Source organism: Ciconia boyciana, chromosome 2, assembly GCF_034638445.1.
Source record: "Ciconia boyciana chromosome 2, ASM3463844v1, whole genome shotgun sequence".
Lineage (NCBI taxonomy): Eukaryota > Metazoa > Chordata > Aves > Ciconiiformes > Ciconiidae > Ciconia > Ciconia boyciana.
Window position 1 is genome coordinate 110,901,938 of NC_132935.1, and position 16,604 is coordinate 110,918,541.

At 36.7% G+C, this 16,604-nt stretch overlaps 1 protein-coding gene across 1 annotated transcript in view; it reads left to right on the top strand.

The window, feature by feature from the left end:
* SLC9A3 (solute carrier family 9 member A3) overlaps window positions 1–16,186 on the top strand; it is a 49,850-nt gene extending 33,664 nt beyond the window's left edge. Inside the window, exons 7-16 of the mRNA XM_072851408.1 lie at window positions 1,868–2,070; window positions 2,883–2,972; window positions 4,878–4,948; window positions 7,205–7,334; window positions 10,556–10,671; window positions 11,312–11,441; window positions 11,973–12,149; window positions 12,727–12,802; window positions 14,489–14,602; window positions 15,939–16,186. Of these exons, the coding sequence (XP_072707509.1) occupies window positions 1,868–2,070; window positions 2,883–2,972; window positions 4,878–4,948; window positions 7,205–7,334; window positions 10,556–10,671; window positions 11,312–11,441; window positions 11,973–12,149; window positions 12,727–12,802; window positions 14,489–14,602; window positions 15,939–16,186 (1,355 nt within the window). The remainder of the gene's footprint in view (window positions 1–1,867; window positions 2,071–2,882; window positions 2,973–4,877; window positions 4,949–7,204; window positions 7,335–10,555; window positions 10,672–11,311; window positions 11,442–11,972; window positions 12,150–12,726; window positions 12,803–14,488; window positions 14,603–15,938) is intronic.
* Window positions 16,187–16,604: the final 418 nt, after the last annotated feature.

The following is a 16,604-nucleotide window of genomic DNA, read 5'->3' on the forward strand; positions in this document are numbered from 1 at the left end:
AGTTGAATTTATGGTTGGTTTGGGGTTAGGAGGGTAAATCTCTACAGTAAGTTTCATCATGTGCTGAAAATATAGTAGGATTTCACTGTTGATGACATGTGAGGGTATGACTAGCTCAGCAGTTAACATGAATCACCTAGTGGCTAACCTTTGTTGACCCAGCACATGGTATTGGCAAAATCTCCCAGTGAAATGGACTTTGTTCTTTAACTTGCGGCCTAACAAAAGATGTGAGTCCTGTCAGCCATCTCTTTCCTTCAGCTCTTTCAATTTGGTAATAAAGAGATTGTCTTAAGCTAATTTTATGGTTGACTTCAGGTTTGAGACACAAAGTGATGTAACACCATACTTAATTACACCACAGGTTCTCTGGCTTAAGAAATAATTCCCAGGGACTGGTGAAAAACTGAGTAAATAAGACTGTGGCAGGTAGGGATTACCCACTGTCAATTTACTGGGCTTATATAAGTTTGCAAATATTTCAAAATACCAATGACAATTTGCCCAACTATATAGTTCTACTATTTAATCACAGTTTTGTGAAATATCAAAGGGGCTAAAATTACAAAAAAGGCATAGAATGAAGTACTTCTAGAGAGTAACACACATAGTGATTTGGTATATGTACTTACATCTGGGAATGGATTAAAATGGTTTATTTGCCTGTTTGTCTTGAATTAAATTCAAATAAAAGGTAATGCATCTCTCTAGCTGGTAGTTTTCCTAGACTCTGTATTTTTATTCTGTCTAGAGATTCCTGGGCTGAATGAAGGGCCTAGCCCCATGTCTTCCTTTCTAAATAGTCTGTAAACATTGTTCATTTAGCCACCTTTCAGTAACCTCTGGTGTGCATGAGGTGTTTAAACAAGTTTTCAGTATCTTGACTTTGTCACTTCTTGTATTCCTGGAATGAGTGGTTAACAATCCTGTAATAAGTGTGATCAGTAATTAAATAGTAAATATTCAGCAATTACAATATGCATCCATTAAAATAATTGAGCTTACACATTGATAAATTACTAAAGACCTGATGATATTGGGCCTTACGTAATTGCAGCTCTCATATCCTTGGAGGAGTCAGATTGGTGGCACGAACTAATTTTCAAGGTCCTCTCCACCAGAGGCCTTGCTTACAGTGATATACACAAGACACTCTTCCCTTAGCACAAGTTCAAAATTCTCTAAAAAGAGAAATATCTCTTTTGCTCTGGTTAACAGTTCTGGCCTGCTGCAGTAGGACACACATGCTGTGCCACTCCCAGGAGTGGTGAAGCTGTTTTCCTTCTGTATGGTGGGAGCTCTGCGAGATGTGATTTCTAGAGCTTTAGGTCTCCTACAGCAGGCAGCATCTCACCTGTAGGCCTGAAGACAGTGTTAGCATAACTACACAACCCTCCATAAGAAAATGACATAAATGTCATTTTTACTGATTTGTAAAGAAAGAGTACCACACTTACTGCCTAAATCAACACTGTTTCAACCCATTTCTCTTTCTGTTAAAAGACCGAGTGCATATGCACCCTAGTGCACAGACTATGGTGCTAGAAATTCTATTCTTTCTCAACTGCGAATTTCAAAGGTCAGCACATAGCAGAATTTCACCTGTAGTGCCTATGCCAGAGGGCAGCACTCTCGGAAGAGCTGCTGGCTCACAGAAGAAGCTACGTCTAATTCCGTTGGCTAAACATAAAGGGGAAGGTACCAAGTGGGCCTGCCCTCCTTTCAGTGTAGCAATACAGAGGGAGAAGTAGATGGTGTAGAGAATTTGTTATGAAAGCAGACTGGTGGTACTGTTTCTGTTACACACAGTTGTGTATTGACATTTTATAAGGGTATTTCTAGACATGCTGGCATTTGTGTTTTATAGGTGTAGTTTTACAGACATGGATTCTTAACCACTACAGAATGGTCCAGTTGGAGATAATAGACCAGGTGGTGATGTCATATGGTGGACTACGTGGAGCGGTTGCTTTTGCTCTCGTTGTACTTCTGAAAGAGGACAAAGTGAAAGAGAAAAATCTGTTTGTCAGCACAACTATCATTGTTGTGTTTTTTACTGTTATTTTCCAGGTAATTCAACTTCTTAAGTATGCTTCTTGCAAGGAGAAGGAGTCCCCCAAAAGTACTGAATACTTAAAGCAGTTCTCAGCTGAAGGTTGCATATTATTTCACTGAACTGAAAGCATAATTGAATTTGTAATTTTAGTAACAAAGATCCTATTTTATGTTTTCATATGGCACCACAAGGGACAAAACACAATTTCCTCTGTGCTAAAAAATGTTCAGTCTTAGCTGCTTGGTAATAATAGTGTTCAAGTTAATATCTGATTAAACATCTGTCACCTCATGTGAATAACTATAGGGAACAGTCCTTTTTATGGGCAAATACAGTCATTAAGCTGATCTACCTGAGCCTGAGTCCTTGTTTCAAAATATAACAGCAAGCAGTGGGACAAGAAAGTATTTAGCATTCAAACAAAATAGCACTTTCTGGCTGAAAGAAACAACATTAATTTAAATGGAGATATATCATTATATACCAGCTTGGAATTTTTTCTCAAATTTATTATAGAAAGTTTATTTGTGGTCACGAACTCCTGATATGTGCAGAAAATATCACATTCAATGGTATAGGAAACACTTTAACCCTTCCACTACCATATTATTCTTATAGAAGATATATTTTTCCACTGGTTGGTGTCTTTTCAAACGTTTGTAACCAGAGGTTAGGGTATTGCATTATTTTACCTTCTAAAGGGGACAGAGATCAACCGAGGAAGTATAAGAACATACAAAAATGCTCTATTTCTCTTTAACAATGACAAGCTGGAGGAAAATCTAAGATAATTCCTAAGTATTTATTATCATGTTTCAATCCTTAGGGACTGACTATCAAGCCTTTGGTACAGTGGCTGCAAGTGAAGAAAACTGAACACAGAGAGCCAAAACTGAATGAGAAACTTCATGGCAGAGTAAGATATTTTTAAACAAAACTATGGTAACTTTTGGATTTTTACAGAGTGCCTTAAGAGAAAAAAATATTAAAGAAAATTTCTTTTTGGAAGGGAGGGGAGAATCAAATTTCAAGTGCAAAATCCTTCAAACATTTCAAAAGTTATCTGTAGGCTGTAATTTGTCCTGTGAGGAGATACTCAACTGAAGGTTCTGGTTTTCACTTGAGAATTCAGTGGGGCTGACAGTACTGGGGAAACAGCACAGCTGGAATATGCTTCTTTCCCTTAATCTAAAAGAGGAGGATGTTTGACTGAAGATTGCTAGGGCAAAGCATGTGGAAGTAAGTTTATTTTTTCTTCTTAAATAATTGTTTATTTATGGAAAAGATATGAAAGCAGGCTTCGTAGTTTGCATGTTACATAGAAAGGTAGCCTGCTGCCCAGTGCAGATGTTAATTATATGCTGAAATTCCATGTTAATAGTAATAGTTTTAGTTCAGTGTGAATGCTGTGACTGCCTGCATTTCTTTAACCTTTTAAAAGATTTTGAAACATGATCTCTTCCAATTCACTTTCACACAACATTATAAAGTTTTTATTCAGTAAAAGGAAACATACATTTTCAATACAAATATAGGCTAAAGGATGGAAGACTGTAAGACATCTTTCATGGCCTTCTTTAATTCATACATTTTTCAGATTTCCACAGCTATCCTGCATTGAGTATTTTAACACATTCTTGTATGAGCTTCTAACCTTGTCTGTTTTCACATTGGAGGTTACCTGCAGTGAATTAACAACTTAGTGATGGACAGAGTTTGTTTCTGAGGAATTCTTTTACAGACTACTGAATAAATACATTATGCTTTTGTTATCCAGCAATTCAAATTTCCATTTCTGTTCATATATTTTACTATTTGAAAACCAGGATTCTTCCCCCAGGTGAAGGTTTCTTTTAAACTACAAGACAGTCTGTTTCTACATTTATGGAATATACTTTTACACGTCAGTTAGTAGTGCAGGCCAAGCAGTAATGTTAATCCTAACACTTTGTTAAGTTGTATGTACTGATTCACCACTTCCTAGAATATTAATAGAATATTCAGGAGGCACAGTGCTCCTAGAACTGTACAAACTGCAGCCTTCAGAGAGAGGGAGCACTGTCTGTTCTCAGGGATTAAGAGGGAGACAACTTATTTATAATATCATTTTCTCCACTTCCATGTCAGATATCTCCTGAGGTAGTAATTAACATTATATTCAGGAATAATCTATACCACCCATGTTGTTCGAAACCTAGCATGCTGTATATTCTCCAGTAATCACTCCAATGTTCAGAGTGAAATGTTAACAACCATATACAGAAAAAGACCAAATTCTACTTGCAGCTGCCTTGGTTTGAATCAAGAGTTATAAACCTCAGGATTTCTATCAGCCATCTAGTACACCCAGTATGGGATTTTTGCCCTAGATATCTAAAGAATGGTGCCTACTTCTACTCTGAGGGAAGGATGCATTCCTGAAATGTCTAAAAAGAAACACTAGGGAAGTTTTTCAACAGATTTAATCACCGACACTAATAGTGGCTGACGTACTTCATAGGGCAGAAATTGAGATAGTAAAATGAGTCGATAAAAAGAGTCTTAAAATTGAATGTTAAAATGGGGTCTTAAGTACTTTCTTGCTGAGACCCTTGTAATTCAAGAATAGTTAGTGAATTTGTAAAGAACTGGTTAGAAAGCTCAGGACCTTTGAAGAAAAGCATATAGTATTTAATATTTCTGTAAATGGGAAAAAACATCTGTTTAGCAGCAATAAAATTATTCTGCATAGTCACCTGGTCTAACCTGACATAAATTGAGCTATTTTCTAATAATACCTTTTATTTCTGTAAAGATATTAATTCCACTTTCACTTCCCTAGGCCTTCGATCACATTCTTTCTGCTATAGAAGACATTTCTGGACAAATAGGACATAATTATCTGAGAGACAAGTAAGTAGTAACTAACTTGGAATGTTGAAATACTGCTAGAAAATCTTATCTGTAAATTATGACTTTTTAAGCCTGTGAATTTAGGGACAGCAAGGATGTCAAATGTAGTTTAAAAGGTTATATACTGAAAATACTAGAAATATAGCAAATGTGAAAATAGTTTATTTTTGTCCCCTACAACTGGAATCTTTTTTTGTTCTTCCACAGTTCAGATTAGGCCTTTGCAAATGCCTCAGTTCATATCCAGGGATCAGCTTCTCTCAAGATTTGAGAACTGGCCATTTACACAAGATTTAACCTAAAATGTTAATGTTCGTCCTTCTCTGTAATCCATTTCATGAACGTTATTTGTGCGTGGAGACACTAAAAAACCCTCAACTACAACTGTGCTAGTTGTTTATGCCATTTCTACAAAGGACATGTTTGACACCTCTGAAAGTGATGGCAGAGGGTGCTTTGAAATGACTTTGATAGTTTAAGCCTATTAGTTTGAAACCAATAATGAAAATTATGGTTCATATGGATCATTTCCATCCCCCTCTGTTTATAGTTAATTCATCTTGAGAGAAGCAAAATTACTCAGCCGAAAGATACAGACACCATTTTCTTTAAAGTACACATGAAGAGTTACCATTGTAGATGTAATCTAGATGAATAAATGTGAAAAAAGGACAGTAAATCTGGACATCTTTAAAAGTGTTATTTAAGGTTAGGCAATTCTCTGCCTGGAGTTAGGTCATTTCATAGGTGCAGTCACAGTTCTGAACTGCTAATGTCCTGCTGACTCAACATGTCAATTCCAATCCAAAAGCCATGTGGTTGTGTTAGCTTTCTGCAGAGCACTCCCCTAACCCTTGCTGAGAAGCTGAGTGTATTAGTTTAAGTTTAGCATTATGCTCATATAACTATACAACTCCTAGGCTGGAGCTAGATTGTATCTGAGCTCAAGCAGAATTGCTCACCTGTCTGTACCCAGTTATAGGGACAGTCTCCTTCATTTCCTTTTGCTCTTTGTTCATTTATGCAGTGAAGAATTTTCATGAGGGAACCCAAATAGAACATCCACTTCCTTTTGGTCTAAATTTTTAGTTTACTTCTTGGGAATTAATTTCAGCAGGCAGTAATACAGGGGAATACATCCCCAGTTTTGAAATACTGTCTTGAAGATGGAGCTAAATATTTTTAAGTGGCGGATTAGAGTTTGACTTCTTAGATGTCAGAAAGTAATCTCCCTGAGTAACAAGAGAAGGAGTAGTTTAATGTAGATTCATGGTTGAGTGTGTGGTTTGATGACTAATGTATTTTGAATGAGACCACCTTAAGTCTGCTTCTTTTGGACTATATGTACATGAAAGTGCTGCTTCCTCAAAGAAATGGCAGCCCCTAGCATCCTCACTGATGTGCTCAGGTGTGGCAGCCTGAATTAGAGACTGCTTTTCAGATGTTCTGGCTAGAGAAGAGGAATAGTTATTAATTCTGTGAATAATGTTTAATGACAAAAAGGTTTCAACAATCTGATTAAAAAGTTGTAAACTCAAAATAGCCATTGGGCAAGATCAATAGAATAAATTTGAATAGTAGTGTCCAAAGTTACCTCATGCCCTTTAGAGAAAATCTTGAGGAAGGTAAAGCAGCCTTTATCTTCTGGAGCCTAAATATGAAATGGCAGATATCCTACTATCAGACAAGCTTGGAAGTGTAAATCACAGAAAATACATATCACTTCTATCCCCCAGAGTACATAAATGGCATGAATAAGGCCCTCTGTAAGTGCTTTTGGAAGGGCACTGTTGTTGTCAACTGGTTTTCTAGGCTGGCTGTCCTGCAATACAGCTGGGGAAAAGCAGGTTCCTTTCCAAAGGAGGAAAGAAAATTAAACTTTTAGAATGAAGCTATTAAATATAACAATGCATAATCAGAAGTGGAAAAATAAGCTGGCAGGATCTCCCAGAGTATAAAATGTCCTAGTGACTCTGAAATAGGATACTGTAATCACAGGACTCTTGCTGTTGTAGTAGTGTTTGGTAAGTGAACCTATTAAATGCTTTGTGACAGCTGCATAACTCTGTAGCAGGCTTTTCCTTAACTTTCTTTAAATGCTAATTGAAAAGCTTCAAAACACAAATCCCTCACATTGCTATGTTCATAATTTCTTTTAAAGTGCTTAGCTCACAAAAATATCATTTATGCTAAACTAAAAATGCTGTGAAACTAAAATTGCTTGTTGCCATTAACACAGTTTGTTTAAATTATCAGGTGGTCCAATTTTGATAGGAAATTCCTCAGTAAAGTACTGATGAGAAGGTCTGCTCAAAAATCAAGAGACCAGATCCTTAATGTTTTCCATGAACTCAACTTGAAGGATGCAATTAGCTATGTGGCTGAGGTACTTATGAACACTTGTTGACATATTATAGCATCGTTTGGGTTTTGGTTTGTTTTTTAATTTATAGCATAACCTAAAGTTGATATATTGCAGGAGATGTCTAAAAGAAAACTATTTTCATTTCTGCTCTGCTTTTTTTTTTCCTAAATGTGTTTTGAGTCTCATTATCACCTGTTTGAGTGGCTGTAGTTCTCAGTATTATGCCTGATACCCAGGTATGAGTATATTGTACTTATGCCAGTGTACTTTTCTGTTGGATTTTACCAAATAACTTTGTTTCTATATTAGTTACATGAAAACATACTGTAATTCCAAAGGGATAAGGCAAACTACTGTCTTTCTAAATGTGTCAAGAGTGTCTGGCTCCTGCAGAACACTGGTTCTATGTGATGACAAATCTGATTTGAAGAAGCTAACTTCCAAATGGTGTGGATATGTGATCAAAGTAGTGGACTGCTATAATCTTATTCTGCCAGATCACAGTAATACAAAAAAATTGGGAAGGGTAACTTTAATTCAATGGAATCATAACACCCACACTTCAAAAATTAGGGTTAAAGTGATATACTACACATATCAAACGCAATCACAGAATTGTGAAGTTAGAGAAACTTAGGACTCGCAACAGGAGACATTTTTAAAGTTACAGAATGGAAGAAAGTTACTGGCCTTCTGCAGGAATACCATTCCCAGACCAGAGCAATGTTAACACATTGTGTAAGAATTCCTAATCTTCTTCAGTATTAAATTGGCCACCTTAGTTCAAATCACCACAAATGTGCGGTATTCATACAGTGTAGAGGATAGTTTTAAATGGAGTATTTTAAACAGTGATCTTTGAAGTGATAATCTATCTATGCCCGTAATCTCCAAGTGAACTCATTTTCACAGCTAGGTGGTACACCAGTTAATCTCTTAATTAAAATAAACGCTATTACTATGACTGATACTACTAATAATAATAATCTCTTTTCTTTTTCTGAAAATGAGCTACAGCCAGGCAGATTTCTTCCAGTGAAACATGGAATTTCAAAGATTGAATTCAGAAAATAAGATTAAATTCAGAAATTATGTTAGTGTGAAAAATGGGGAGTGGTTCACAAGATAAGCAAATACTTCCTTTTGAGATTTTGTAAATTACCCATTCAGTTTTCAGACCATTTGAGCTCAAGAACTAATTTTCTTTCTCATGGTGCTTTCTGGGTCACACCTGAGAGGAAGAAAGCTAGAAAATGACTTTGATGTTGGTGAACATGAGACCCATGTTCAGATTCACTGCTGAATCTGTTCAGTAGATTCATTACAGTATTTTTTCTCTTTAACAGATGCAAAAGGCTCTATAGATCACTAAGCCATGCAGATATAGCCCCAGAATCTTTACCCAATAATGTCTTGAATCCCATGTAGTAATGTCAGACTAAGTTAGATTATTAATTTTTTAGGAGAGTTACCTTTTTCATTATACCTTAGTACAGTTCATAATACAAGGAAACTCACTTTTGCTACCCTAGTCCAAATACTATTTGTGTATATTGTGTCTTGCAGACAAATTCTATTGGCAAATGTCTACTGATCTGATAATAATAGACAAAGAAATTGAAAGTTCTACAAAAGATTTGCAACATGGTTTCTTCTGGTGGAAATTAGTTATGTTAATATGCCTGATTAGTCATGAGTTGTGAATCCTAAAATCATTCCACCTTTCTCATGTTAATAATTGCTTCAGTGATACACTGCTTTAACAACTTTTCCTTGACTTCTGAAATATATCTTTGAGCTAAATATCTGTGAATTACAAGCTGACATTGAAACTGAAGCCATTACTTCCAGGAGGAGTAAAGATCTGCCTCCCCCAGCTACTCACTCTATTCTCACTTGCAAGAAACTGAGGAGTTTAAAAACCATTTTATAAACTTTTCTTTTTTCAGCTCTGCTGTTATGCTGTATCTGTACAATAAACAAGAGCTTGAGAGAGTTCAGTCTGAACCTAAATAAATTCCTTGCAGTTGAGAGGGGAGAGCCTAAGACAGGCAAAATGAAAATAATCCAGAGCAAGTGAATAAGTGAATAGAAGTGACTAAAATTCCTCCACTGATGATATAGTACGATGTATGTACGAAACACTAAATTTGATTTCAAAAGAAAGTCAGCTGCATTTAAAAAATGGACGGGATGATGCTGACCCAGAATTTACTTTTTTTTCTTTTAAGTTTTTTGCCTACAGAGGGCAGAGTGTACTTCTTAATGCCACTGATCTGATCCAACACATACTACTGTAAAATGTATGTGGGCTACCACAGTAAAAGGAAACATTTGTTTGATTTGCTCTATGAATATAAAAATATAAAGGGGACACAATACAGTTAAAGTTGGAGAAATGTAGATAAAATCTCTTTCAATATTGTGCAAGGGAAATGTTTTTTCTTGGTGTATTCTTTATTACAGTTTAAAATATAGAGACCTGCTATGTGATTTTTCTCTGCTGTGATTCAAAACCACAGATGGGTTCAGCCTGTGTAACCACGATGTCACTCAAACAGCTACCTTTCACCTAAACAAGAGATTACACAAGCAGTAGGGAAAACTGTGGAGACATAAATCTGAGCTTTTCCAGCAATTCACTTCTGTGACACTAGTTTTAGAATTGAAAGCAAATCTCTTCTCTTCAGTATCTCATCTCTTCATGCCATAACCTCTTTCAAATAGTCTTGTAGACTTCTACCACCACTTAACATTTGCTGCTTCCAGTCTGGTAGAGAACAGAAAACTTAGTGTTGTATCTTTGAAAATGCTGTTAGTGCAGTGATGTGTCGAGTCATAAAAATCTGCATAGATAGCCCTATGTACTTGGTTTGCAATGTGGTACAAAGTAAAAGGTTGATCCCTGAAAGGTTCTGTGAAGAGAAAAGCGTTAGACTGCAAAAGTGCAAGGATATAATTTGCAAACAGATTGAGGCCTAAGAAATCACTCACCTCCTCAAAATCAATTTACAAGAGTGGAATAGTTTTGCTCCTAGCTTTGTTCATTGGGATAACGTCACTCAACATAAAGAAACCATAAAACAAAAAAAATGGTTTGCATTCGTTACCTAAATACAACTTCTCCCCTGCTTCTTGTGCCATTTGCATACAGCAGCCTCACAAACTATCCGTATTTTCTGATACACATTTTGCCCTAAGTGTTTACAGCTGTAATATGTCTTGTTTCTTTCTGTGGCCAGGGAGAACGTAGAGGTTCCTTGGCATTTATACGTTCTCCAAGTACAGACAACATGGTAAATGTGGATTTCAGCACCCCACGCCCAAGTACTGTGGAAAGCTCTGTCTCTTATTTACTGTAAGTAATGTGGACTGATTGTGGGGCGGGTTTTTTGTGGTCTTTTTTTTATGTTATATGTGATGAAATGGGAACAGTGTTATAAATTTTGAAAAATGCAAATTACAGGTGCTTCATTCACTGCTTTTTTGAACTTCAGTTAATGTTTTCTCCCACATAAAATGGGTATACATACAGTTATATTGTTGCATTTTACACACAAACCATTTTTTGCAGTAAAGGCTGGTAAGATGAAGGAGACATCCACATTAGAGTTGTTTCATGTGCCTTTTGTTCACCAACTGCTATAGACAGGGCTAGATGTCATTTCTGTGTCTGTTCCAGAAAAAGTCAGGAGAGAGGCAAGAAAAAAAATTACTCCTTCCTTAACTCTTTCACGATTCTTTCACCAAACAGACCGTGTGTGATGTAAACTGAGAAATTAATGCTACACCCACCTGAAAGACAAAAAACAATAATCTTTTCACATTTCCCATTAGGTATTTGTTCACTCATTTTCATTTAGCCGATTTTGACCTTTCCTTTTTTTTTAAACTTCATCTTAATTTCTCCCTCTCGTTCCACATCTTCCTGTTTTTTCTTCCTCTTTAGCAATTACTGATTTTTAAAACTGCTGTTTGTATATTGTATTCTTCTTCAGGAGAGAAAAAGCTGGACCAGTTTGCCTTGACATGCAAGCTTTAGAGCAGAGGAGGAAAAGTATCCGGGACACAGAAGACACAGTTGCTCATCACACCCTACAACAGTACCTGTATAAACCCAGGCAGGAGGTGAGAGCAGAAGGCTAGCATGGGACTGTTTTCCAATCTAAAACTAGGAGACATTAGGAACCAAAACTTGGGATCAAAACCCAATAGGAAAGAACCCATCTGCAAGATCCGCACCCTTGAGGAAGATAGGCTCTTTGTCTATATTCTTTCTCATTTATGAACATGCCTCTTTAACAGAACTAGTGCCTTTGATTTCCCTGGGGCCAGTGGAATGCAGAACTGGGTCCAATATAGGTTCTGAAGCAGGATTAAAGGGAGTGTATCCACTGAAGTGATTCAGACACTTACCGGGAGAGGCTTTCTTTGAATGACAGTCACTCTTATGTACTTAAAATTCCTGGACTTATACCTGTTTCATGGTGAAGAAAGAGAAAGAAAAATTGGAGTTTCATTAATGCCTTCAGACTAGTCTTTGGTTCATTCTTTATAATGGAGTTGTTTACATTTGCATGACACTGACTGAATGCATTGATTCAGGGCTTCAGCTGTATTTATAAATAAATGAATATTGTCTTCCCTTCCTGGCCGCAGCACAAACACCTGTACAGTCGACATGAGATCATGCACAGTGAAGATGAGAAACAAGACAAGGAGATTTTCCATAGGACAATGAGGAAGCGCTTAGAATCTTTCAAGAGTACCAAACTAGGAATAAACCATTCCAAGAAGCTCAATAAAGTCCACAAGCGAGACCGGGGCCAAAAAAGGGTAAAATACTTTCACAAGGACCCAGATGTAGCCACCTATTACACAAACTAAGGGGTGGGGAGGGCAGGGAGGACTCTGAAGTGTCCTATGTCCTGCATTTATCTCTGTCCTATAGAACTTCATGAACTTAAAGGCCCTAAGCAAGAAGAGATTAAACTATGAGATAGCTCAAGGGGCACCTTCTCACATGCTGCTTTTCTCTATGCTTTGGGACCCTTCTTCTGGGTGAGAGATTTTTGATCACTTGAAAAACAACAGACCTTAAGCCATGCTGCAACACTGTGGGGAGATGTTGCAGGGTAGATGTAGCAGGGTAGCACTGTAGCATAAAGCATTCCACAAAATTTGCATGAAACTAAGAGGGAACCTACAGCATATAAAGAACCAAAGTTCCTTTCTTTTCCTGTAGTAAGTACAAGTGTAGGGGGGGAAACTAATGACATCCATACTGAGTCTCAAGCAAAGATTACAACAGATTTCAGGGTTATGCTGCCAAACTCGTGATTTCAAAGGATGTCACTGCCATTGCTATCTGATGATGGAAGCATTTTTGGTAACTTTGATTGTTTTCTTTCAGCGAAACAGCAGTGTCATACCAAATGGAAAAATACCTTCAGAAAATCCAGTACAAGATTTTACTTTGAAGGAAAAAGGTAAAGACTATTAGACCAGTTACACTAACTGTGTTTTACCAGCTACATTGTCAGTAAAGCATCACTGAAAATTTTGTGATATGCAACAGTGAAGCTGGTATTAAAAAGGGACTTCTAGTCATAATTCAGAGCTCAGAGTGGGGATCTGCTCCATGCTTAAATGCAGTGTCTCAATGTTCCTTAGGAGTTCTCTTAGAAGTTCTTTTTCTAGGCAGCTGGATGACAAACCAAATTTTAATTGGCCTTTTTACTCACGTTTTTAAAATATCACCTTTAAATTTTGAAAACAAAACAATGTAGTGGCTACAACATAGATGAACTTTCAGCTTCCTTTTGGATAAGCTGCACAGAGCAACTTTTGCTAACATTTTTCTTTTTCATCACAGGAGGATATGTCTGCCCAGGACATCATGCCATATAAAATTCAGTAGCTGAGATGACATTCTGATCTGAGTTAAGGTCCATTTGTTTAGAAAGGTCTGAATCAGAGTTGATGCTAAGCAAGCACGTTAGAACTCAAGGAGAGTGTTGCTTTGAAAGGAACACAGAGTCAGAAGCCTGTTTCAGCACTGATTCACCCTTCATGCACAAATCTAACACACAGGTCGGCCTTGAAAATGTAATCTGAAGCTGACTGGCCTAGGGAGCATCCCTAGCAAAAGTTGGTTTTGCATGTAAAGCCCCAAATTCTTTCATCTCATGTTTTAGCCATCTTTTGGCATTGATGTCAGTCATAGCAAGATGTGATGGATGCTACTATGTTTGTTATATAATTATAAAATAATACGTGTCACTTAAAAACTGAAACATGGTTTTAAAGCCACTGAACTAACTCTTATTTGTGTTCTTTCCTCTGTTTATGCATGCAACCCCTTGATCTCAAAGACAATTGCATCTTTTCTCAGTAGCTCCAAGCAAAGATATTTTTCTTCATGTATGTTCTTTGAATCATCTTCTGAGCATTGTTTTTATTTGACTGATGGGGCAATACAGGCTGGCTGAATAAGTGTAATATTCTAGAACCTTTTTGCATGGGAAGAGCTTTCCGAATACTTATAAGTAGGTCATTCAATGCTGTCTTGTTAAAGAACTGTGTATAGATGTCATCCTCTACTTAAAAAAAAAGCTTCATTGGAAGACAGTCTTAACAAGTGGTTTAGCAGCTGTTGTAAAACTGCAGTAGAAGTAGCAATGACCTCACCAGGTTTGAAATCAGTCAGGATACTAATGCTGACCTCTGTCAAATGATGAAAATGCAGCGACTGATCATTGTAACAGGACAACGTTTGTCAACATGTGAGCATTTAACCACACAAAACACAGCAGCAGCAGTGGTGCCATGTCATAGGTTGCTTTGTTTCAGTCCCAGGAAAGCAGACAATTCTGTTAGCCAAAAGCTTAGCCAGAGTGTGATATGTCTCTCTATCATAGCACCAGATAATAATGCAAGCCAGAAACCTGTGTTGAGTTTCTTGATGTAATTGGTATCTAAGCTGCAAACTCTATGTACATTCACATTTGCATTTCAGTGCTACCACTGTTGATTAAATTTTGCCCTTATCTAGATCCTTGTTAAAAATGTATCTTTGATAACTATGCCACCATCAAAACAGCATGAAATAGCACTTTCTATCAATCAGAACTGATACAAATCTCTAATCAAATCATACTTTCTTTTTTTTCCAGATTTGGAGTTTTCTGAATCAGAAGAAAATAATGATTATGAAACTTTGCATCTAGGCAAAGGAGTTGATTTCCTGGCTAATGTGACGAAGCAAAATTTCACAGATACTCCTACTGGTAAAAATATTAATTACCTACAGATTTTTTTTTCTCAAATGTTAAAAAAAATACTAGAAATGCTGCTGATTCAGCCTGTATTTTTTGTTTTGTTTTGATTTGATGTGTTCTATTAGAAAATATATTTGCTTAATATTAATGTTAACAGATAACAAGTTTTGGATATCTGGAGGTATGGAGAGCATCAGATTTGATACTGATAGAAGTTGTGAGCATGACTGCCTAAACCAGACCTAATTATTTCTAGCAACAGAAAATGTTATTTTAAAGTTGTCCTACCTCACAAGACCAGTCAATACTAGTCCTTTGAAACTGTTTTCTACTTGCATTTGAAGCATAAATTTCATGCTGCTTCTTTCAGGCAGGATTTCTCCTCTTAAATTCACAACTCCCTCAGATCCTTACAGGCTCATAGAAGTCACTGAAAAGGGCAGATTTGCAGCATTCCTGGAGCATTCACTGGACTTGATTTCCAGTCCTGAAAGACTCCAAAATATCAGCTTGAAAGTGTATCACTATATATAACAGAAATTATATGATACAATTTATAAAGTTTTAAAATTTAGTATTTCTCTTTAGTACTTTTGTGTTTGAATTTTCAGCATGCCACCGTACACTTCATATGTAACATGGTGCATACAGTGAAGAAAAACACTTATATCTGTACTCTTTTGCCAGACATGCTGATATAGCCTTTTCACTGTTCCATGACAAATTCTGTTTGAGAACGTATAAAGACATCCAGAAATCGATCCAGAAATAAGTGGGTGGCAAGATGCAGACCTAGACTAATTTTAAAAATTTCTTTTTCTGTTCAAACACTACAAACTTGATACCTATATTAAAGGGCTCCTGTAACTTACTTTTTACTGTTTTGTGGCCTGCTTTAGCTCCCTCACACACATTGAATGAGATGGAGTTGTGCAGTTTATGCTTTTGCATTTTTTTTCCATCTTTTGTTTCTTTTGTATGGGTTTGATTTTATTTTTTTGCAGTTATTTTATATTGTGCCTTATTTTGCTTAAAATTTGCTGACTGATTTCTTCTTTTATTGATTTTATTTTTTGTCTCCAGATATCCCAAACTCAATTGCATATTGGCTATAATATCCAATTTTTCTCTTTAATAGAAATGCAAAATGACTAGCAGTAACCAAGGTAGAAAGAGCAACCTATGTGTGTATAATGGTCTGTGTATTGGCCTAGTCACACCTGTACTGGACTGTATCAGCCTATTTTTTTCCCACTATAGCCACTCTCCTTTTACAAAGCATCTTGCTGTATTACCAAGAAATTATTTTGATTAATTCTATTTGTCACTCGTGAACTTTTTTTAGGAATTGATAACCCAGTATTTTCAGCTGATGATGATCAAAGCATCTACATGAAGTTCTCACCATGGTTATCTAGTGAAGATACTGTGGTACCATCACAAAGGGCCCGAGTGCAGATCCCATATTCTCCAAACAACTTCAGACGGCTCACTCCATTCCGGCTCAGCAATAAATCAATAGATTCCTTCCTGCTAGCAGATGGCCCAGAGGACCGACCCAGATCTTTTCTCCCAGAATCAACACATATGTAATATTTTAAAAGATATTATCACCTTTATTTTTAATCAGCCTTCCTATCAACCCTGCCTACTGACAAGTAAACTTACTTTTCTGATTTTTCTTCTCCCAGAGCATCTCTTTCCTTCCTGATTTCTTTGCACAACTAAACATCTTCTATTTTCCTCCAGCTTGAATAAGAAAACATCTTTCTATTTTCCTTCTGCAGAAGAGCTGTCCGACTATTTGGGGTCCAATGCCTTGCTATTTTTACAGCAGATAAGGGTCTTGCTTTTTGTTTTGGCTTGAATACTTTATATGCCAAGAAAATAGTATTCCAAATACCAGAATATTGTGCACTCATTTTCAAGAGGCTCCAGGTTTCTTGGTTAGTCAGTTCTAGATGATAACATTTGTACCTGAATTCCCTAACGGGAATCAGGTAATTCTGAT